At 42.4% G+C, this 23147-nt stretch overlaps 1 protein-coding gene across 1 annotated transcript in view; it reads left to right on the top strand.

Annotated features, from left to right (window-relative positions):
- Window positions 1-23147, top strand: part of LOC106567252 (collagen alpha-1(I) chain) — a 157343-nt gene that overhangs the window by 117424 nt on the left and 16772 nt on the right. The window contains exons 14-40 of the mRNA XM_014136323.2: window positions 16-69; window positions 2848-2901; window positions 3216-3260; window positions 3505-3558; window positions 3694-3738; window positions 4152-4205; window positions 4333-4377; window positions 4526-4579; window positions 4757-4801; window positions 4912-4965; window positions 11589-11633; window positions 11803-11856; window positions 11979-12086; window positions 12182-12235; window positions 12478-12531; window positions 12735-12779; window positions 13170-13223; window positions 17253-17297; window positions 19321-19374; window positions 19488-19541; window positions 19640-19693; window positions 19851-19904; window positions 20046-20099; window positions 20233-20277; window positions 20394-20438; window positions 20615-20722; window positions 22024-22077. Coding sequence (XP_013991798.2) covers window positions 16-69; window positions 2848-2901; window positions 3216-3260; window positions 3505-3558; window positions 3694-3738; window positions 4152-4205; window positions 4333-4377; window positions 4526-4579; window positions 4757-4801; window positions 4912-4965; window positions 11589-11633; window positions 11803-11856; window positions 11979-12086; window positions 12182-12235; window positions 12478-12531; window positions 12735-12779; window positions 13170-13223; window positions 17253-17297; window positions 19321-19374; window positions 19488-19541; window positions 19640-19693; window positions 19851-19904; window positions 20046-20099; window positions 20233-20277; window positions 20394-20438; window positions 20615-20722; window positions 22024-22077 — 1485 coding nt within the window. The remainder of the gene's footprint in view (window positions 1-15; window positions 70-2847; window positions 2902-3215; window positions 3261-3504; window positions 3559-3693; window positions 3739-4151; window positions 4206-4332; window positions 4378-4525; window positions 4580-4756; window positions 4802-4911; window positions 4966-11588; window positions 11634-11802; window positions 11857-11978; window positions 12087-12181; window positions 12236-12477; window positions 12532-12734; window positions 12780-13169; window positions 13224-17252; window positions 17298-19320; window positions 19375-19487; window positions 19542-19639; window positions 19694-19850; window positions 19905-20045; window positions 20100-20232; window positions 20278-20393; window positions 20439-20614; window positions 20723-22023; window positions 22078-23147) is intronic.

The raw sequence follows: 23147 nt of genomic DNA, 5'->3' as shown, positions 1-23147 counted from the left end.
TCTCATTTTGCTTAGGGACCCTTCGGGTATAGGGGAGAAGGCGGTTCCAAAGGAGAAAAAGGAGACGAGGTAAGGGGGTTGGATAGTGAAACAGTGCCCTTATGAATACTGAAATATTGGTCTAATGAGAGTACCAATGAAGAGCATAAGTCATGTGTACTTTCTATGAAGTACATACAGTGACTTGGGAAAGTATTTCAGCCTTTTTATTAAATGGATTAAGTACAAACAATTCCTCAGAAATCTACACACACTACCCCATAATGACAAACAAAATCAGGTTTTCAGAAATGTTTGCAAATCTATACAAAATAAAAAAACAGAAATACAGAAATACTTTACATAAGTATTCAGACCCAGGTTTCCATTGATCATCCTTGATGTGTTTCTACAAGTTGATTGGAATCCACCTGTGGTAAATTCAATTGATAGGGCATTTAAAAAATAATAAAAAATGCACCTTTATTTAACCAGGTAGGCTAGTTGAGAACAAGTTCTCATTCACAACTGCAACCTGGCCAAGATAAAGCAAAGCAGTGCGACACAAACAACAACACAGAGTTACACATGGAATAAACAAACATACAGTCAATAAAACAATAGAAAAAGTCTACATACAGTGTGTGCAAATGAGGTAGGATAAGGGAGGTAAGGCAATAAATAGGCCATAGCGGAGAAATAAGTACAATATAGCAATTAAACACTGGAGTGATAGATGTGCAGAAGGTGAGTGTGAAAGTAGAGATACTGGGGTACAAAGGAGAAAAATAAATAAAATAACAGTATGGGGATGAGGTAGTTGGATGGGCTATTTACAGATGGGCTATGTACAGGTACAGTGATCTCTGAGCTGCTCTGACAGCTGGTGCTTAAAGCTAGTGAGGGAGATATGAGTCTCCAGCTTCAGTGATTTTTGCAGTTCGTTCCAGTCATTGGCAGCAGAGAACTGGAAGGAAAGGCGGCCAAAGGAGGAATTGGCTTTGGGGGTGACCAGTGATATATACCTGCTGGAGCGCGTGCTACGGGTGGGTGCTGCTATGGTGACCAGTGAGCTGAGTTAAGGCGGGGCTTTACCTAGCAAAGACTTATAGATGACCTGGAGCCAGTGGGTTTGGCGATGAATAAGAAGCGAGGGCCAGCCAACGAGAGCATACAGGTCGCAGTGGTGGGTAGTATATGGGGCTTTGGTGACAAAACGGATGGCACTGTGATAGACTGCATCCAATTTTCTGAGTAGAGTGTTGGAGGCTATTTTGTAAATGACATCGCCGAAGTCAAGGATTGGTAGGATAGTCAGTTTTACGAGGGTATGTTTGGCAGCATGAGTGAAGGATGCTTTGTTGCGAAATAGGAAGCTGATTCTAGATTTAATTTTGGATTGGAGATGCTTAGTGTGAGTCTGGAAGGAGAGTTTACAGTCTAAACAGACACCTAGGTATTTGTAGTTGTCCACATATTCTAAGTCAGAACCGTCCAGAGTAGTGATGCTGGACGGGCGGGCAGGTGTGGGCAGCGATCAGTTGAAGAGCATGCATTTTGTTTTACTTGCATTTAAAAGTAGTTGGAGGCCACGGAAGGAGTGTTGTATGGCATTGAAGCTCGTCTGGAGGTTGGTTAACACAGTGTCCAAAGATGGGCCAGAAGTATACAGAATGGTGTCGTCTGCGTAGAGGTGGATCAGAGAATCACCAGCAGCAAGAGCGACATCATTGATGTATACAGAGAAGAGAGTCGGCCCGAGGATTGAACCCTGTGGCACCCCCATAGAGACTGCCAGAGGTCCGGACAACAGGCCCTCTGATTTGAAACACTGAACTCTGTCTGAGAGGTAGTTGGTGAACCAGGCGAGGCAGTCATTTGAGAAACCAAGGCTGTTGAGTCTGCCAATAAGAATGTGGTGATTGACAAGTTCGAACGCCTTGGCCAGGTCTATGAATACAGCTGCACAGTATTGTCTCTTATCAATGGTGGTTATAATATCGTTTAGGACCTTGAGCGTGGCTGAGGTGCACCCATGGCCAGCTCGGAAACCAGATTGCATAGCGGAGAAGGTACGGTGGGATTCGAAATGGTCTGTGATCTGTTTGTTAACTTGGCTTTCGAAGACCTTAGAAAGGCTGGGTAGGATAGATATAGGTCTGTAGCAGTTTGGGTCAAGAGTGTCTCCCCCGTTAAAGAGGGGGATGACCGTGGCAGCTTTCCAATCTTTGGGGATCTCAGACGATACGAAAGAGGTTGAACAGGCTAGTAATAGGGATTGCAACAATTGTGGCGGATCATTTTAGAAAAGAGGGTCCAGATTGTCTAGCCCAGCTGATTTTTAGGGGTCCAGATGTTGCAGCTCTTGGAAAGGCAAACAGCTGTCTATATAAGGTCCCACAGTTGACAGTGCATGTCAGAGCAAAGAACACAGTCAGAGCAAAGAACACAGTTGCCTCCAACATTCTTAAGTGGAAGAAGTTTGGAACCACCAAGACTCTTCCTAGAACTGGCCGACCGGCCAAACTGATCAATCGGGGGAGAAGGGCCTTGGCCAGGGCGGTGAACAAGAACCCAGTGGTCCCTCTGACAGAGCTCTAGAGTTCCTCTGTGGAGATGGGAGAACCTTCCAGAAGGACAACCATCTCTGCAACACTCCACCAATCAAGCCATTCCTCAGTAAAAGGCACATGATAGCCCGCTTGGAGTTTGCCAAAAGGCACCCAAAGACTCAGGAAAAAACATATTTAATTAATTTTAGAATAAGGCTGTAATCTAACAAAATGTGGAAAAAGTCAAGGGGTCTGAATACTTTCCGAAGGCACTGTATATATATTGCTTTATAACGTCTTTTATACTGCCTGATAGGGCCTTATTGGAGCCAAGGGTCCAAGAGGACATGTTGGAGAACCGGGCGAGAAGGTAAGACTCAAGTATGATTGCTGCCTATTGTTCCGTTATTACTGAATTAGTCACACTGAATTAAAGTCATGCCCAGTCCCCAGTCTTCATTGGTCTAGATTATTATTTGGAATATGCTGCCCCTTAGTGGAAAGAGTAAGTACTATGAGAGCTGAATGCCCTGCTTGTACAGTTCACATCAGTTTGCATCAAATGTTTTTTGATTGTCTTTACTCATATTCCTGTAATGCTCATGTATGCATTTTACTGAAGGCTTTTGTGTGGATAGCCCTCTCTATTGAGAGCTTAAAATTGGAACTTTGTGTGTCCTGTAGGGCTCTATTGGTTTACCAGGCTGTCCCGGTTATGTTGGTTCACCAGTAAGTGTTTCTCTCGCTGTATGTGTCCAAATAGCAACCGTATTCCCTTTATAGTGCACCATTTTTTTTACCAGAACCTTATGGGCCCTGGTCAAAAGTAGTGCACTAAATAGGGAATAGGGTGCCTTTTGAGATGCGTCCACTGTCTCTTTTCTTTCAAGCTGCCTTTTTTGGTTTGCACCCTAATTTTCACCCTTTGACATACTTTGTAAAAGGTTTAAACCTATGTCTGTCTTTTCTTCAGGGGCCTCAGGGAGTCAGAGGGGCCACAGGCTCCGAGGGAAACCCTGGACCTGATGTGAGTGACCCACAGTAACAATACTACACCTTGTTTCAGATTTACAGATTCAAACATTTCTGAATACTTTAGGGTGTTATTCATCAGTAATTGAGTGTGTCACTGACTTGTGTCCATGTGTTTGTGGCTCTCCAGGGGGAGGCTGGGTTTGATGGGCCTCCAGGGCCTCCTGGGACAGTGGTGAGTAGACAGCAAACAAGTCTGTACCTTCCATACACTCTTAGAAAAAAGGGTTCCAAAAGGATTCTTTGGCTGTCCCCATAGGAGAAGCCTTTTTGCTTCTAGGTAGAACCCTTTTGGGGTCCATGTAGAACCCTCTGTGGAAAGGGTTTTACATGGAAACCAAAAGGGTTCTGTCTGGACCCAAAAGGGTTCTACTTGGAACCAAAAAGGGTTCTTCAAAAGGTTCTCCTGTGGGGACAGCCGAAGAACCATTTAAGGTTCTAGATATCACCTTTTTTTCCTAAGAGTGTACTACATATATCTATTCCAACATACAGTACAGCACAATATCATAATGGGCCCCAATTCCTAATGCTATGTCACTCATCCCATATCATATCACTCAGTGTGTATATTCTTGTTTTGCGTAGGGAGCCACTGGTTTCACAGGCCGTGTTGGCGCTCAGGGAGTTAACGGCTCACAGGTGAGGGGACATTTTGACCCCCAGGAGATGAGGGTCTTCCCATAATTTTCTTTATTTAACTACTTTATTGGGAGCTCTTTATGAATATGTCAGCCTTCACCAAAGGTAGCCTGCATTTACCTTCTAGGGAGAGTTGGGCCCTGTTGGAGTCATCGGCCCCAGAGGCCCCCAGGTAAGGGGAAACGTTTGCTTGTTGTGTTTTCTTGCCTAAAGTTGGGTCACATTTAACAGAACTCTATGCTCGTAAGACTATAAGGGAAATATTATACACATACTATACACATGTTTTAAAATGACCTGTTTTCTGTTTATTTCACCAGGGACCCCAGGGTTTAGATGGCGAGAGTGGGCCTCCAGGACTCAGGGGAATCCAGGTCAGTCTCACTCAGCTGCACATTAATGTTCCCTAAGTTGGGACCAGATCCCTAACTTGGGACCAGATGATTGACTAATGTATTTGGAAACATATCTTTTTCAGAGGGATTTCTCACCATAATAATATATAATATCTGGGGTTAAAGGTCATCTGTACTGTTTTCATATTTTCACAGGGACAGCCTGGGATGAGTGGTGCCCTTGGTCCGAAAGGTGATCCTGTAAGTCTCTCCTCTCTTCTCTCGTAAAGTTAATTCTGCTCTAGAAAATAAACGACTATAAATGTCTCTCTCCAACCCCCTCTTTTCCTTCCTTTCTCTGTCTTCCTCAGGGGCCTATGGGGACAATGGGTATCCGGGGTGAGCCAGGGTTCGAGGGGCCCATGGTGAGTAGCATAGTACCCAGTGGACTGACCACCTAAACCCCACTCTTCCTTCCAGAGACACACACATAGCAACCTCACAGTACCCCCATCTGTCACTTAAAGCTAGAATCCTTAATTGAAACAATAACAAAGTGGTTACCCCGCCAGTGTTTTGGTAAAAAGCTGAGGGAAAGGCCTAGAGAAATGTAACCACTTTCAAATTCATAGACAGAGCTATCGGTGCAGGTACTGACCATCCATTATATAAAAATTATATATTTTTTTTTTTAGGCTATACAGTGTTTGTTTACATTTACTGTACATTGTTTACAAACATAGTAAAACAAGCTTATATTTTGTGTTCTGATGGGGTAATAAATTGAACCAAGCTGATGATGTATTTATAAGTTGTATGTAGCAACTAAGGATTCCAGTTTTAAGTCAAAGCATTAGGCTACTGATGATACTACTCAGTGTGTATCCCATTTCTTACATATTGAAGCTTTTATGTGTTGTGGAGCGCTGATCCTAGCTAATGGATGAAAGCTCTATCCTCAAGCTGTACGGTCACCTGAAAGCCTTATCCACTAGTTTAAGAGAGTAACCCAAATATTGTGACTAAAATATTTGTCAAAAACCTATTTTTTTACAAGACTATAACTGACTAAATAGACCCAGATTTTTTTTTTTTTTTATGATTTTTCATTTCAGTTCACTAAAATGAGATGTGATGGATACTACAGTGGGGGGGAAAAAGTATTTGATCCCCTGCTGATTTTGTACGTTTGCCTACTGACAAAGAAATGATCAGTCTATAATTTGAATGGTAGGTTTATTTGAACAGTGAGAAACAGAATAACAAAAATATCGAGAAAAACGCATGTCAAAAATGTTATAAATTGATTTGCATTTTAATGAGCGAAATAAGTATTTGACCCCCTCTCAATCAGAAAGATTTCTGTCTCCCAGGTGTCTTTTATACAGGTAACGAGCTGAGATTAGGAGCACACTCTTAAAGGGAGTGCTCCTAACCGCAGCTTGTTACCTGTAAAAAAGACACCTGTCCACAGAAGCAATCAATCAATCAGATTCCAAACTCTCCACCATGGCCAAGACCAAAGAGCTCTCCAAGGATGTCAGGGACAAGATTGTAGACCTACACAAGGCTGGAATGGGCTACAAGACCATCGCCAAGCAGCTTGGTGAGAAGGTGACAACATTTGGTGCGATTATTCGCAAATGGAAGAAACACAAAAGAACTGTCAATATCCCTTGGCCTGGGGCTCCATGCAAGATCTCACCTCGTGGAGTTGCAATGATCATGAGAACAGTGAGGAATCAGCCCAGAACTACAAGGGAGGATCTTGTCAATGATCTCAAGGCAGCTGGGACCATAGTCACCAAGAAAAGAATTGGTAACACACTACACCGTGAAGGACTGAAATCCTGCAGTGCCCGCAAGGTCCCCCTGCTCAAGAATACATATACATGCCCGTCTGAAGTTTGCCAATGAACAGGACAACTGGTGAAAATGTTGTGGTCAGATGAGACCAAAATGGAGCTCTTTGGCATCAACTCAACTCGCCGTGTTTGGAGGAGGAGGAATGCTGCCTATGACCCCAAGAACACCATCTCCACCGTCAAACTGAGCTGGAAACATTATGCTTTGGGGGTGTTTTGCTGCTAAGGGGACAGGACAACTTCACCGCATCATTTGACGGGGCCATGTATTGTCAAATCTTGGGTGAGAACCTCCTTCCCTCAGTCAGGGCATTGAAAATGGGTCGTGGATGGGTATTCCAGCATGACAATGACCCAAAATACACGGCCAAGGCAACAAAGGAGTGGCTCAAGAAGAAGCACATTAAGGTCCTGGAGTGGCCTAGCCAGTCTCCAGACCTTAATCCCATAGAAAATCTGTGGAGGGAGCTGAAGGTTCGAGTTGCCAAACGTCAGCCTCGAAACCTTAATGACTTGGACAAAATCCCTCCTGAGATGTGTGCAAACTTGGTGGCCAACTACAAGAAACGTCTGACCTCTGTGATTGCCAACAAGGGTTTTGCCACCAAGTACTAAGTAATGTTTTGCAGAGGGGTCAAATACTTATTTCCCTCATTAAAATGCAAATTAATTTCTAACATTTTTGACATGCGTTTTTCTGGATTTTTTTGTTGTTATTCTGTCTCTCACTGTTCATATAAACCTACCATTAAAATGATAGACTGATCATTTCTTTGTAAGTGGGCAAACGTACAAAATCAGCAGGTGACCAAATACTTTTTCCCCCCACTGTAAGTGGACTGGACAATACTTTTTGGAGAGATTGAGAGCTTTTCAGTGATAAGCTCAATTAATATTAGCAGCACAGATGCGCAGCTCAGTTCTGTTCAGCAGTGGGAAGGACGCACCACATTAGCTAGCTATAGCTATACTGTAGATAACAACCTGGGGTACGTTCAGTAGGACACAACGTTTTGGAACATTCAGATAGAAATATGATATGTAGAACAAACATGCCTCTCTGTGATGTTGAATAAAGAATAACGTATACTTTCCGTACTGCTGACCACGTCCCAGGTTGTTAGCTATAGCTAGTTAATGAGGTAACATGACTGAACAAGGTGTAGTCGAAACAAATGGTTAACGGTCCAGTCCGCAAGTCGCCTAGTCTTTGAACGGCCCACGATATGCTTTATGAATGTAAAAGGCAGCCCGCCAATGCACAATTCAAAGAAAAAAACATAGCGCCGGTATTATGGGTCATATCTTTTTTCTCAGAGGAAAAGATGGAGACTTGGCTACGTTGGCTACAGAACCTGGAGTAAATGCAGTGGGGAAAGTGGGAGGGTTAAGCTAGACTCCAAATTCATGGACTTTCTATCTGCAACATTCGAGAACGTTTTGCAGCTGAACGTGGCCCTGGCAACATTACCAGTAGCCTATATGCTAACATTTGGTGGCACAGAAAGAAAGGAAAAGGAATAGTAAACCATTTGTTGACTAAATTCCTCTTGCCACTACACTATATCTGACTGGGTTAACAACTTTATTTTGGGTTAATGGGGACCCAATAACTCAGACTTGAGCACTTGGACCAGGACTCGAGCACTGGGACTCGGACTTCAGCCATAGGGACTTGTCACTGGACTCGTGACTCGACCATTGGTGACTTGGAGCACAGGGGAGTTGGGACTCGATTCGGACTCAAGGTTTAAGTCACATCACTGGGAGAAACATTAACTCCCATTCAAAGTCATTAGCCCTCTTTATACTTTTGGACACCAATGTGAAAAACCTAGCAGCGTTGCAGTTCTTGACAGCAGCGTTGCAGTTCTCTACTACCATACCCCGTTCAAAGGCACTTCTTTCCCATTCACCCTCTGAATGACACACATATACATTCCATGTCTCAGTTGTCTCAAGGATTTAACATCGTTCTTTTCTCTTCCCCTTCATCTACACTGATTTATAGTGAATTTAACAAGTGACATCAATAAGGGACCATAGATTTCACCTTGATTCACCTGGTCAGTCTGTCATGGAAAGAGCAGGTGTTCTTAATGCTTTGTACACAGTGTATATGTTTGTGATACAGTATTTCTGCTGTTGGGAAGAGAATAGGATGTTATGCAGGAAACTATGTTGGTAGGACAAGGCTATGCATGTTTGTGCACAAGTCAGGGATTTGTGTTTACTATAGGTTAATGAGGCAATACAAATGTGATGTGACTAAAATGAAAGGGCATTAAGTTGACTAAAATGCCCCACTTTTTTCATCAAAATGACTAAGACTAGACTATATCTAAAAAAGATCCAAAATGAACAGTGGTCTGAATGATGACCACACTGTATTTCCGTGTGATATTAAACGACCCGTTTGGAGAAGTTGTAAACTCCTAGATTGCCATACTGTAGAAACCCACCCCCAGGCGGTTTGCATGTGAGTTTAACTCTGGCTGTTATCCAGATGTCCTCTAAGGCCAGTGGTTCCCAAACGTTTTATTGTCCCGTACCCCTTTAAACATTCAACCTCCAGCTGCGTACCCCCTTTAGCACCAGGGGCAGCGCACTCTCAAATGTTGTTTTTTGCCAACATTGTAAGCCTGCCACACACACACACACACACACAGACACACACACACACACACACACACACACACACACACACACACACACACACACACACACACACACACACACACACACACACACACACACACATACAATACATTTATTAGACATAAGAATGAGTGTAAGTTTTTGTTACAACCCGGCTCATGGGAAGTGGCAAAGAGCCAATTTTGCTCTTTATTTAGCCATCTTACATATTACATATTAAACCTTATTTGTTCATCATCAAATTGTGAATAACTCACCACAGGTTAATGAGAAGGGTGTGCTTGAAAGGATGCTCATAACTCTGCAATGTTGGGTTGTATTGGAGAGAGTCTCAGTCTTAAATAATTTTCCACACGCGTCTGTGCCTGTATTTAGTTTTCATGCTAGTGAGGGCCAAGAATCCACTCTTACATAGGTACGTGGTTGCAAAGGGCATCAGTGTCTTAACAGCGCGATTTGCCAAGGCAGGATACTCTGAGCGCAGCCCTATCCAGAAATCTGTCAGTGGCTACTGATTAAATTACATTTTCACAGAACTGCTTATTGCAAGTTCGATGAGGCTCTCTTGTTCAGATATCGGTAAGTGCACTGGAGGCAGGGCATGAAAGGGATTACGAATCCAGTTGTTTGTGTCGTCCGTTTCGGGAAAGTACCTGCGTAATTGCGGACCCAGTTCACTCAGGTGCTTTCGCTATATCACATTTGACATTGTCCGTAAGCTTGAGTTCATTTGCACACAAAAAATCATATAATGATGGAAAGACCCGTGTGTTGTCCTTGTTAATGCAGACAGAGAAGAACTCCAACTTCTTAATCATGGCCTCAATTTTGTCCCGCACTTAGAATATAGTTGTAAAGAGTCCCTGTAATCCTAGATTCATATCATTCATGCGAGAAAAAACATCACCCAGATAGGCCAGTCGTGTGAGAAATTCGTCATCATGCAAGTGGTCAGACAAGTGAAAATGATGGTCAGTAAAGAAAACTTTAAGCTTGTCTCTCAATTTAAAAAAACACTGTGTCAATACTTTGCCCCTTGATAACCAGCGCACTTCTGTATGTTGTAAAAGTGTTACATGGTCGCTGCCCATATCATTGCATAATGCAGAAAATACACGAGAGTTCAGGGGCCTTGCTTTAATAAAGTTAACCATTTTCACTGTAGTGTCCAAAATGTCTTTCTAGCTATCAGGCATTCCCTTAGCAGCAAGAGTCTCTCTGTGGATGCTGCAGTGTACCCAAGTGGTGTCGGGAGCACGCGTGTTACCACTCCACTATGTCTCCCTGTCATGGCTTTTGCGCCATCAGTACAGATACCAACACATCTTGACCACTAAAGTCCATTTGATGTCACAAAGCTGTCCAGTACTTTAAAAACAGCCTCTCATATTGTTCTGGTTTCCAGTGGTTTGCAGAAGAGAATGTCTTCCTTAATTGACCCCCCATAAACGTAACAGATATATACCAGGAGCTGTGCCAGGCCCGCCATGTCTGTTGACTCATCCAGCTGTAATGCATAGAATTGACTGGCTTGTATGCGAAGCAGTAATTGTTTCAAAACATCTCCTGCCATGTCACTGATGCGTCGTGAAACAGTGTTGTTTGATAAAGATATTGTCTGTATAGTTTCTTTGGCCTTTCCCCCCAGCATTCTCCCAGCCATTTCCACGGCAGCAGGAAGAATTAAGTCCTCCACAATAGTATGGGGTTTGCCTGTCCTAGCCACTCGGTAGCTCACCATATAAGTCGCTTCTAGCCCCTTCTTATTAATGGTATCTGTTGCTTTTATACATGTCTTACTACTCGAAAGTCATCTTTATTCTCGCTTATTTTTCAAATTGTCATGTTTCGTTTGTAAATGTCTGCGTAAGAGGGAAGGTTTCCCGAGAGAGAGTAACGGTTAATGTGATTGGATGTTAATTATTTGACTTGGCTACCTGCATTTGACATTGTGTTGTTATTTCGCTGAACACTAGATGGTTTAATTTTACTTTTGGCAGTGAAACGAGGCTACTCAGGCGAGAAAAAAAAACCTCACCCAAATGTATAGCCCCGTTGGAAAACATACATTTACATTTTAGTCATTTAGCAGACGCTCTTATCCAGAGCGACTTACAGTAGTGAATGCATACATTTCATTTCATACATACATTTTTTTTTTTTTTTTTTTGTGCTGGCCCCCTGTGGGAATCGAACCCACAACCCTGGCGTTGCAAACACCATGCGTTACAAACACCATGCTCTACCAACTGAGCTACAGGGAAGGTATTCTTTGAAATGTATTCTTTGAAAATGTGAAGAAAAAAAGTTTTCAGTCTAGTCAGTTTACATTGTCAGTCAGTATGGCTGAAGTGTGGCTATAGATTAGACAATGAGATCATCATGAAAGGGAAGATTTTGTGAAATATTTCTGGAGTTTTGGAGCCATGATGTGATACGCCTCCATGTCTATCTACTTGAAGCAAGAAAATCTAACTAAAAGGAACTAACATTTCAATCCCTTCTCTGTCGTTCTTTGATTGAAGGGGCCACTGGGAACACAAGGTCCAAAGGGTTTCCCTGGTATTACTGTAAGTATTAGTACTGCTTCTGCGTTTTACTGAAATACATTTTGAATTAGATATAATACATTGTTGTATTGTCCTTAGATAGATTCAAAAAACTTTGAAGAATCAGGTTGCATGCTTTTCAACTACTTACTGTACCTGCAGTCCTCTGACTCCTCTCTGACCTCCACAGGGTAAGAGAGGACCAGACGGGGACAAAGGGGACCCTGGACCGAAGGGAGAGAGAGTAAGAACCCAGCCTCTGGAGACCTGTAGACATTCAACAAAACTAAAACTCTTGATTCATACTTTTTGACATCTGAATTATGAGTTACACATTTGTCTTCTCACTCTCGTTCTATCTCTCAGTGTGTTCAGGGTGCTTCGGGCATCCAAGGGCCTCAGGGAGAGAGTGGTCCTAGTGGCTTCCCTGGATTTACAGGGCTCAAAGGTCAACCTGGCACTAAAGGCATTGGGGTAGGTCGTCTCTCTGCCTTATCACTGTATCTACAGTTATATAGACTGCTACTTTACCACTGGAAGACTGATGGATTTTGTGTCTCCTCGTTTAGGGGGAGAATGGAGAAACTGGCCCTCAGGGAAAACTGGGCAGAGATGGGCTGAAGGTCAGAGAAGACTTAAAAATGAATGCATTATAGTGAAAGTAACATTTAGAGTGTCATTCTTTCATCAGTCTGTCTGTTAAGATTGGTCAAAATGATGATAAAACTGTGGATTTCATGTCCTAAAACGCATGTCCAAATGGCACCCGATACCCTACAGTATATAGTGCACTACTTTGAGTCCTGTAGGAGGTGCCATTTGGGAAACAGCTGTAGTCTCATAAAAAATCTCTGTTTCTTTGAAGGGGAATAGGGGACCAGATGGGCGCAACGGCCAGCCTGGACACAGAGGGACCAAGGTAGGACACTCTAACTATTGAATGTGTTTATGAGGGTTGGAAAATTCTGGTAACTTTCACAAAATGTCCATGTTATCCAGAATTTCTGGGATTTGGAATTCTACAGGGATTTTTTTCAACCTTAGTATTTAGTAAAGCGTGATTTTAGTCCTGTTCTTGATATTTGAATGGTATCCTGATTGGCACTGCCTTCTTCTACCCAGGGTCGTATCGGACAGAGAGGGCATGATGGCCAGCCTGGGTCACCGGTAAGCACATACCATGCACAGACAAACACTAGTGGAGCCATCTACTTGATCAATTTGCATTGCAAAACGCATCAATATTCTTGACAAATCAGATATACAGTATACACCTCAATGGGCAACATTTGTGATTGTCAGAACAGCAGATCTGTGGTGTGTGCAGATAAGTGGTAAAACACTTAATACTTACACTTCTGCTTGGTGATGAAGAGTATCCAAGGCTGTATGGGCTTATCTAATGGAGCTGACTAAAAGCTAGTGTGAATTACCATCCATCATCCCACTATTGACCCCCCCCCCCCCCGGCCACATCGGTGAATACTGCAGTCTGCTGAATATTACGTCATCACAGTACACTTATTATGAGTGTGTGTGTGTACTTGTCTCCAACAGGGTTTGCCAGGCCCACCTGGGACAGAGGGACCAGAAGGAAAGCCTGGTACACAGGTTCCCATTCTATATCATATTTCAATACCATGATCACACCCCTGAAGACACTGAGCTTGTATACAGTGCCTTGCAAAAATATTCACACCCATTGGATTTATTCACATTTTGTGTTACAAAGTCTAATTAAAATGGATTTAAAATGGAATTAAAATGGATTTAATTGTACACAAAATACTTTGTAATGTTAAAGTGGAAGAATAAAAAAAACATTTAATAATTGTATATAAATTCAATAACTAAAATATAGTCAGCTCCCTGAGTCATTCAGCTCCCTGAGCCATAAAGCTCCCTGAGTCAATACATGTTAGAAACACCTTTGGCAGCAATTACAGCTGTGAGTCTTCTTGGGTAATTCTCTAAGTGCTTTTCACACTTGGATTGTGCAATATTAGCCCATTAATCTAGTCATAATTCTTCAAGCTCTGTCAAGATGTAGGGGATCATGGCTAGACACTAATTTTCAAGTTGATTTTCAAGTTGAGTCCAAACTGTAACTCAGGAACGTTCACTGTCTTCTTGGTGAGCAACTCCAGTGTAGATTTGGCCATGTGTTGTAGGTTATTGTCCTGCTGAATGGTGAATTCCTCTCCGAGTGTCTGGTGGAAAGCAGACTGAAGCAGGTTTTCCTCTCGAATTTTGCCTATGCTTAGTTCCATTTCTTTTTATCCTGAGAAACCCCAGTATTTTCTGATGTCAAGCATACCCATACCATGATGCAGCCCATACCATCTTGAAAGTAAGGAGTGATGTGTTGTGTTGGATTTACCCTAAAAATAAGACTTTGCATTTAGGCCAAAAAGTGTATTTCTTTGCCGTGTTTATTCTGTATATTTGTATTCTTCTTTTCACTCTGTCATTTAAGTCATTTGTGGAATCACTATAATGTTGTTGATCCATCCTCAGTTTTCTCCCATCACAGCCATTGAACAATATTGAAATGTACAGTGCCTTGCGAAAGTATTCGGCCCCCTTGAACTTTTCGACCTTTTGCCACATTTCAGGCTTCAAACATAAAGATATAAAACTGTAATTTTTTGTGAAGAATCAACAACAAGTGGGACACAATTATGAAGTGGAACGAAATTTATTGGATATTTCAAACTTTTTTAATAAAAAACTGAAAAATTGGCCGTGCAAAATTATTCAGCCCCTTTACTTTCAGTGCAGCAAACTCTCTCCAGAAGTTCAGTGAGGATCTCTGAATGATCCAATGTTGACCTAAATGACTAATGATGATAAATAGAATCCACCTGTGTGTAATCAAGTCTCCGTATAAATGCACCTGCTCTGTGATAGTCTCAGAGGTCCGTTTAAAGCGCAGAGAGCATCATGAAGAACAAGGAACACACCAGGCAGGTCCGAGATACTGTTGTGGAGAAGTTTAAAGCCGGATTTGGATACAAAAAGATTTCCCAAGCTTTAAACATCCCAAGGAGCACTGTGCAAGCGATAATATTGAAATGGAAGGAGTATCAGAACACTGCAAATCAACGAAGACCCGGCCGTCCCTCTAAACTTTCAGCTCATACAAGGAGAAGACTGGTCAGAGATGCAGCCAAGAGGCCCATGATCACTCTGGATGAACTGCAGAGATCTACAGCTGAGGTGGGAGACTCTGTCCAGAGGACAACAATCAGTCGTATACTGCACAAAGCTGGCCTTTATGGAAGAGTGGCAAGAAGAACGCCATTTCTTAAAGATATCCATAAAAAGTGTCGTTTAAAGTTTGCCACTAGCCACCTGGGAGACACACCAAACATGTGGAAGAAGGTGCTCTGGTCAGATGAAACCAAAATCAAACTTTTTGGCAACAATGCAAAACGTTATGTTTGGCGTAAAAGCAACACAGCTCATCACCCTGAACACACCATCCCCACTGTCAAACATGGTGGTGGCAGCATCATGGTTTGGGCCTGCTTTTCTTCAGCAGGGGCAGGGAAGATGGTTAAAATTGATGGGAAGATGGATGGAGCCAAATACAGGACCATTCTGGAAGAAAACCTGATGGAGTCTGCAAAAGACCTGAGACTGGGACGGAGATTTGTCTTCCAACAAGACAATGATCCAAAACATAAAGCAAAATCTACAATGGAATGGTTCTCCATGGCGTCTCCAGACTCTGTCACGTCTATCACGTGCTCAGTGTGAACCTGCTTTCATCTGTGAAGAGCACAGGGCGCCAGTGGTGAATTTGCCAATCTTGGTGTTCTCTGGCAAATGCCAAACGTCCTGCACGGTGTTGGGCTGTAAGCACAACCCCCACCTGTGGACGTCGGGCCCTCATACCAGCCTCATGGAGTGTTTCTGACCATTTGAGCAGACACATGCACATTTGTGGCCTGCTGGAGGTCATTTTGCAGGGCTCTGACAGTGCTTCTCCTGCTCTTCCTTGCACAAAGGCGGAGGTAGCGGTCCTGCTGCTGGGTTGTTGCCCTCCTACGGCCTCCTCCACGTCTCCTGATGTACTGGCCTGTCTCCTGGTAGCGCCTCCATGCTCTGGACACTACGCTGACAGACACAGCAAACCTTCTTGCCACAGCTCGCATTGATGTGCCATCCTGGATGAGCTGCACTACCTGAGCCACTTGTGTGGGTTGTAGACTCCGTCTCATGCTACCACTAGAGTGAAAGCACCGCCAGCATTCAAAAGTGACCAAAACATCAGCCAGGAAGCATAGGAACTGAGAAGTGGTCTGTGGTCCCCAGCTGCAGAACCACTCCTTTATTGGGGGTGTCTTGCAAATTGCCTATAATTTCCACCTGTTGTCTATTCCATTTGCACAACAGCATGTGAAATTTATTGTCAATCAGTGTTGCTTCCTAAGTGGACAGTTTGATTTCACAGAAGTGTGATTGAATTGGAGTTACATTGTGTTGTTTAAGTGTTCCCTTTATTTTTTTGAGCAGTGTATATACTGACAAAAATCAGAAATCACTTTATAAAAACAGCCACTTTGTTACTAAATATGTGCCTATGACAGGATTGTGTTCTTACCCGTTTAATGTGACTTCTGTTTTCGAACATCACTGGACAGCTTCTCAACATCGGGCATGTAAGATGTAACTTTAATCTTCACGCAGGACTGCAAGCTCTCATCTGTGAGGCATTGTTACTCCTGAAGTCATTCAGGCTATGTATACATAGATCTCAAGTGTATTTTGTCAGTTTTCTTCCCGTCTGTACTGCATAGTGTACTGCATACTGATGTAGGATCTTAATTGTATCACCCTGTTGCAGCAGAACTTTCCTGCAATGCAGGACATTTAAAACTTTTAGTGTTTTTGAGGTTTAAAAAGGCATCTGAAGTTTGTAATTTCAGACTTGATTTTCCCTTACAATAAATGTTGCACCCCCTACTATTTTTTTCCATTCATTATAATCCACATAATAATTCAGATTTCCTGTTGCTGCAGGATTCTTTTTCTGCTGTAGCAAACTGGCTAATTTTAAGACCCTTCATCTGTATAATGACATATAATTGAGAAAATATTTGAAAGATTGATCAAGAAAATGATTGGTGTAATCAGAAAGGATTCTAGTAAAATGGCTCCTGAGTAGGGTTGAGAAATTCTGTTAACTTTCCCAAAGTTGTTAATTCTGTTAACTTTCCCATTTTCCAGAATTCCCAGTTGGGGAAAATTCCTGGAAGTGCAAATTTTGCAAACATACTCCTGAGAGTTTCTGTATATACAGTAGCTGGACAACTGTAGTCATTCTGGTTCTGAACAGCAGATGGCAATCTTCACAACCCTGCTCAATGTGACAGATTCACAAATGATTGTCATTGTATGTGGGGAATTTTCAACTTTAATTAATCACCCATCAACTTCAACCTCATATCATTACATTCTAAAGTTAATATGCCAAGATTAATGAATTTGTGTCCTTGTTTAATTGTGTAGTTATGTAGTTACTGTAGTTGTTAATGGTTAGTCCTGTGTGTCTTCTTCACATTAGTGATTGTGTATACAATATGACCTCTGTTGGTGTGTATTGAGTTGACACCCGTTTCTCATGTGTTACAGGGTCTCTCTGGTTCAGTGGGAATAACTGGCGATAAAGGCCTAAAGGTACAGTACAAGCGGATACTGTAACAGTACGCATAGTCTTATCATGGAGACAGAAACACAATACATGTGGTTCACTTAAAGGTCACTATGAAACTACTGAACAAAAATATAAATGCAACTTGCAACAATTTCAACGATTTTACTGAGTTACAGTTCATATAAGGAAATCAGGAAATTGAATGAAATGAGGTTCTATGAAATTAATGAATAAGACCCTAATTAATGGATTTCACTTGACTGGGCAGGGCCTTGGAGGGCATAGACCCATCCACTGGGGAGCCAGGCCCAGCCAATCAGAATAGTTTTTTCCCCCACAAAAGGGCTTTATTACAGAGAAATACTCCTCAGTTTCATCAAATGTCCGGGTGGCTGGTTTAAGACAATCCCGCAGATGAAGAAGCCGGATGTGGAAGTCCTGGGCTGGAGTGGTTACACGTGGTCTGTGGTTGTGAGGCAGGTTGGATGTACTGACAAATTCTCTAAAATGACATTGGAGGCGGCTTATGGTAGACAAATGAACATTCAATTTTGGCAACAGCTCTGGTGGACATTCCTGCAGTCAGCATGCCAATTGCACACTCCCTCAAAACTTGAGACATTGTGTTGTGTGACAAAACTGCACATTTTCGAGTGGCCATTTATTGTCCCCAGCACAAGGTGCACCTATGCTGTTTAATAAGCTTCTTGATTTGCCACACCTGTCAGGTGGATGAATTATCTTGGCAAAGGAGAAATGCTCACCAACAGGGATGTAAACAAATTTCTGCTCACAATTTGAGAGAAATAAGCTTTTTGTGCGCATGGAAGATTTCTGTGATTTCTTTATTTCAGCTCATGAAACATGGGACCAACACTTTACATGTTGTGTTTATATTTTTGTTCAGTATAAGTAACTCTAAGAACTTCTTATAGTTACTCAGTCTCATAGTGACCTTTATGTTTAAATTCATTGGTTGGCGAATTATATCATTCTCCAAGCTCAGCTATTTTTGGCCGGGCAGTGCAAGGTAGCAAATATAAACACCTTATCACATTTATAGGACACCCCTGGATTATATGATGGGTTTTATATGATTTCATGACCAGGCAATCACTACAAACGCAGACTAGGCCAACATTTTAAAAGGGCAGAAAAGTAGCTGCTACTCAGCTAGTTAACGATATCAGGTGTCTCTCCTTACTTGTAAACGGGAGCAGTAAAAGGTTTAGGAGTATGAGGGGGTAGGTCAGGGATATTGCATCATCACTACACACACAGGCACACACACACACACACCTGTGCATTCACACACACACTCTCATATAAACGTATGATTATGTGGGATGTGGATAATATAATATGAGGAGGCGTGAAAGTGGTTTGTACCCCAGTTAGTCACCTGGCCAGTGTATTGTATTACATCCTCTGCTATATAATATAGACTCATACCCAGGCAGAGAGAACAGTGAGGGGGGACAAGGAGACAGGAGTAGGAGTAGGAAGCAGAGGAAGAGGGATGACTAAGATAAATATTTGTGGCATCTGGGCAATATGACCAATAATGATCCATTTGAAAAAGTTATGTGCCATCTACATATCCATTAATACCTGTAAATAACTGAAGGTTCTTCATTGATTTATTGTCCCTTACAGGAACATGGGTACAGTTTTACTTCATTGTTGATGTTTACATCATTAAATTGGGTGCAGTTAACCTCTGTACATAACCAGAGACACAATTACTCAATAGCCCCGCATATATAATCATAATTACAAAGTCATTCATCGGTAGATTAAACAACTGTAAGCAAGAAAATTCTAAACTAAATTAAACACTGATTCGACTCACAGCGTTGTGCATACATATTAATTTGATTGTAAGTAATCAATTTGGATTTGTTTTATATTAGCATTTTAATGGTTCTCATTGACTGGACCCATGCGATAAGCCCCCTTCTCTTCTTTCTTCCTCTCTCTATCATTCTCTCATCCTCTACTTTTACTCTCTCCATCACTCTCTCACCTTCTTTGTCCTTCATCCAGGGATTCCAGGGCATTGCTGGAGAGCCAGGTCCAGATGGCCGATCAGGCCCTCTGGTGAGTCTAGCATGAGTAGACTGCACTATTACAACCAATACTGATTTAGTGTTGGGGACTTAGGCCATCATCACACACAGAGTGCAGTGTGACTGACTACTGTCCCACGACAGGGCCCACCTGGACGGACAGGACCAACAGGTATCCCTGGGCCATTGGGAGAGAGGGTAAGTGACACATTTAACATGGATGTGATTGATGTGATTCTCAAATTGGACAGGTTTGAACCTGTGTGTGTGTGTGTGTTGCTGTCTCTCTGCATCAGGGCTTCACTGGGAAGGAAGGTGTGGAGGGACCCCAGGGGCCAGTAGGCATGTATGTAAGTGATGCTTCTGTAGGGCCTACCGGGCAAGGGGTTTGACCGACACACTAACAATGTCTCTGTTTGGTATTTTTGACTGATGACACTGCCATGTCATCCTGTGTGTGCAACTTAGCTTATTTATATTACCAGTCCTGTGTTTCTCGTCCCCCAGGGTTTCCTGGGTAGCATGGGAATGCGTGGCACAAATGGTCACATCGGACATAGGGTAAGGACACAGCATTTGAGTCATGTAATCAGTGGACATCATTCCAAATGGCCATCCCAGGCCTGTGGGCCTCAATTTATACCAACAGCATCACATTGTGTATTTCCTTTCAAATGTGTAATGGTTGGTGTGGTGTCCCAGGGGGAGACTGGTGTAAGAGGCCTGCCTGGTCTTACTGGGAAGCTTGGACCTCCAGTAAGTAACTGTGCTGCCATTAAAAAGTCCACATACAGTATGTGACAAGTCCTTGTAGACAACTTCATTGAGTCTGGCATAAGTTTAAATGATGGGTGTATTGAGCCTGTGCTGACTGGGCTGTATTTTATAGGGTGTATCAGGACCTCCTGGAGATAGAGGCCCTCCAGGTCCTCAGGTGAGATCAACAGGAATCACATACCAGAACTACATTTCCTAAATATCTTGAAAAATCTATCTGCAATGTAGTCCATGCCTTTCCCTATCAATGGTGTCTCTGGGTTTTCTCCTCAGGGTCGGCTAGGGGATCTGGGACCCACAGGGCTAGAGGGCCCACAGGTAAGTTACAGCAGAACAGGCCTTTTCACTACTCCCTCAGCAGATCTTACAGATCCGTGCTCTATACACTGCCAATATATAGTTAGTCTTGCTTGGCCAGACCAACGGTGTAGACACAATACACAAATGGGAACAAGACTAATAGATGAAGCTACTCACCTGTCTGTGTGTTCCAGGGCCCCTCGGGTCTGCAGGGCTCAGATGGAGCCACAGGGAACCCGGGACCAAGGGGAAGCAGGGGGCCTCCGGGGCCACAAGGCTTTAACGGACCAGCAGGAATCCTAGTGGGTACTACTTTGCAGACACTGCTCTCTTCTCCTCTAAACAACCTCTGTAACCTCTGAGGACCTCAGAGGACCGTAACCTCTGTACACACTAAAAAGTGTGTAATGATTCTATATAGTGCCAAATAAGGGTTCTTTGGCTTGTCAGCATAGCGGATCCCTTTTTCGTGCAATATAGAACCCTTTTTGAAGGTTCTATATTGTTCTATATATATTTTTATAAGGTTCTATAAGTTTTGAATGGAAACCTTTATGTCGCTATAAAGAACCATTTTCTAAGGTTCTACAAATAACCATTAAAAAAAGGTTATTTAAAGCACCAAAAAAGGGTTGTAACCATCTCAATGGTTCTACAAATAACTTTTTGAGTTATAAAGGGTTTTGTATTCTGGTTAGCCATATTATATTGTTCAAATTCCATAAATGTCTGGAATGGCTGGGGGTCCCTGAGGAGAGAATTGAGAACCACTGATTTAGTCAATTGACACAATTTCACAAGACACTGTTACTGGCCGTACTCATATTTAACATGCAATGACATAACACAACAGATTAGATCAACTGGAATGACACTCTCACTCACAGTTGCACAAAAAGAGCTGTGAGCAAATCGTGCCCCAAAATATTCGAATGCACCGCCATGCCTACGTTTTAATTATCACTAAAAGATGAAAGAACCCTTTTCTGAATGGAAAATAACCATTGAATGGCTCAAAGCATTCTTTCAGTCATTATGGTGCCACTTAAAACCATCTCCCTTACCAAAGAACCCTTGAAGAACCCTCTTTTCTAAGTGTGTAGAACCTCTATAGAACCTCCTAAACTCCTAGACTATGGGACATTAAGTCTCTGATGCCTGTTGGATGCATTTTATGTCAGGGTTCAGTGGGTGAATTCAAACAATTTATTTGTAATTTATTACATGGCTTACGATTCGTAGCCCATTGGATGCTTATTTGGCATGGCTGGGGATGCCAAGCACAGCCCTTTAGCTTGGACATTTATATTCATCATTGTCACAGTTGTAAACATGCATACAGTACCAGTCAAAAGTTTGGACACACCTACTCATTCCAGGGTTTTTCTTTATTTGTACTATTTTCTACATTGTAGAATAATAGTGAAGACATCAAAACTAGGAAATAATACATATGGAATCATGTAGTAAGCAAAAAATATATTTTATATTTGAGTGCAACTACATCTGCGACCCTGTGCATGTGGCAAAATAAAAATTGAATCAGAAAATGTAATCTGTGTTCCATTGTGATGCTTTGAAACCTTATGTGGTCCATCCCCAGGGAATGACAGGTGCTGGTGGAATAATTGGACCAGCGGGGGAAAGAGGAGAAATGGTAAGTACAGCAATTGTAATAGATGATAATGATATGTCTAGGGTTGCAAAATTCTGGGAACTTTCCCAAAATGTTCCAGGCTTTCAAGAAATCCTGGTTAATCCGTGTTCCTGCTTATTCCCTACTGATTTGGGAATGTTACCACAATTTTGCACCCCTAAATACATTTGCAGTCGGAAGTTTACATACACCTTAGCCAAATTTAATCCTAGTAAAAATTCCCTGTTTTAGGTCAGTTAGGATCACCACTTTATTTTAAGAATGTGAAATGTCAGAATAATAGTAGAGAGAATGATTTATTTCAGCTTTTATTTATTTTATCACATTCCCAGTGGGTCAGAAGTTTACATACACTCAATTAGTATTTGGTAGCATTGCCTTTAAATTGTTTATCTTGGGTAAAACGTTTTGGTTAGCCTCCCACAAGCTTCCCACAATAAATTGGGTGAATTTTGGCCCATTCCTCCAGACAGAGCTGGTGTAACTGAGTCGGGTTTGTAGGCCTCCTTGCTCGTACACACTTTTTCAGTTCTGCCCACAAATTTTCTATAGGATCAAGGTCAGGTCTTTGTGATGGCCACTCCAGTACCTTGACTTTGTTGTCCTTAAGTCTTTTTGCCACAACTTTGGAAGTATGCTTGGGGTCATTGTTCATTTGGAAGACCCATTTGCGACCAAGCTTTAACTTCCTGACTGATGTCTTGAGATGTTGCTTCAATATATCCTCATCATTTTTCCTCCTCGTGATGCCATTTATTTTGTGAAGTGCACCAGTCCCTCCTGCATCAAAGCACCACCACAACATGATGCTGCCACCCCCGTGCTTCACTGTTGGAATGGTGTTCTTTGGCTTGCAAGCCTCCCCCTTTTTCAGTGGGTCATTATGATGGTCATTATGGCCAAACAGTTCTATTTTTGTTTCATCAGACCTCAGGACATTTCTCCAAAAAGTACGATCTTTGTCCCCATGTGCAGTTGCAAACCATCGTCTGGCTTTTTTATGGCGGTTTTGGAGCAGTGGCTTCTTCCTTGCTGAGCGGCCTTTCAGGTTATGTCAATATAGGAATCAT

The sequence above is a fragment of the Salmo salar genome, chromosome ssa01, assembly GCF_905237065.1.
Source record: "Salmo salar chromosome ssa01, Ssal_v3.1, whole genome shotgun sequence".
In the NCBI taxonomy this organism is placed as follows: domain Eukaryota; kingdom Metazoa; phylum Chordata; class Actinopteri; order Salmoniformes; family Salmonidae; genus Salmo; species Salmo salar.
This window is presented reverse-complemented; position numbering and strand designations above follow the sequence as displayed.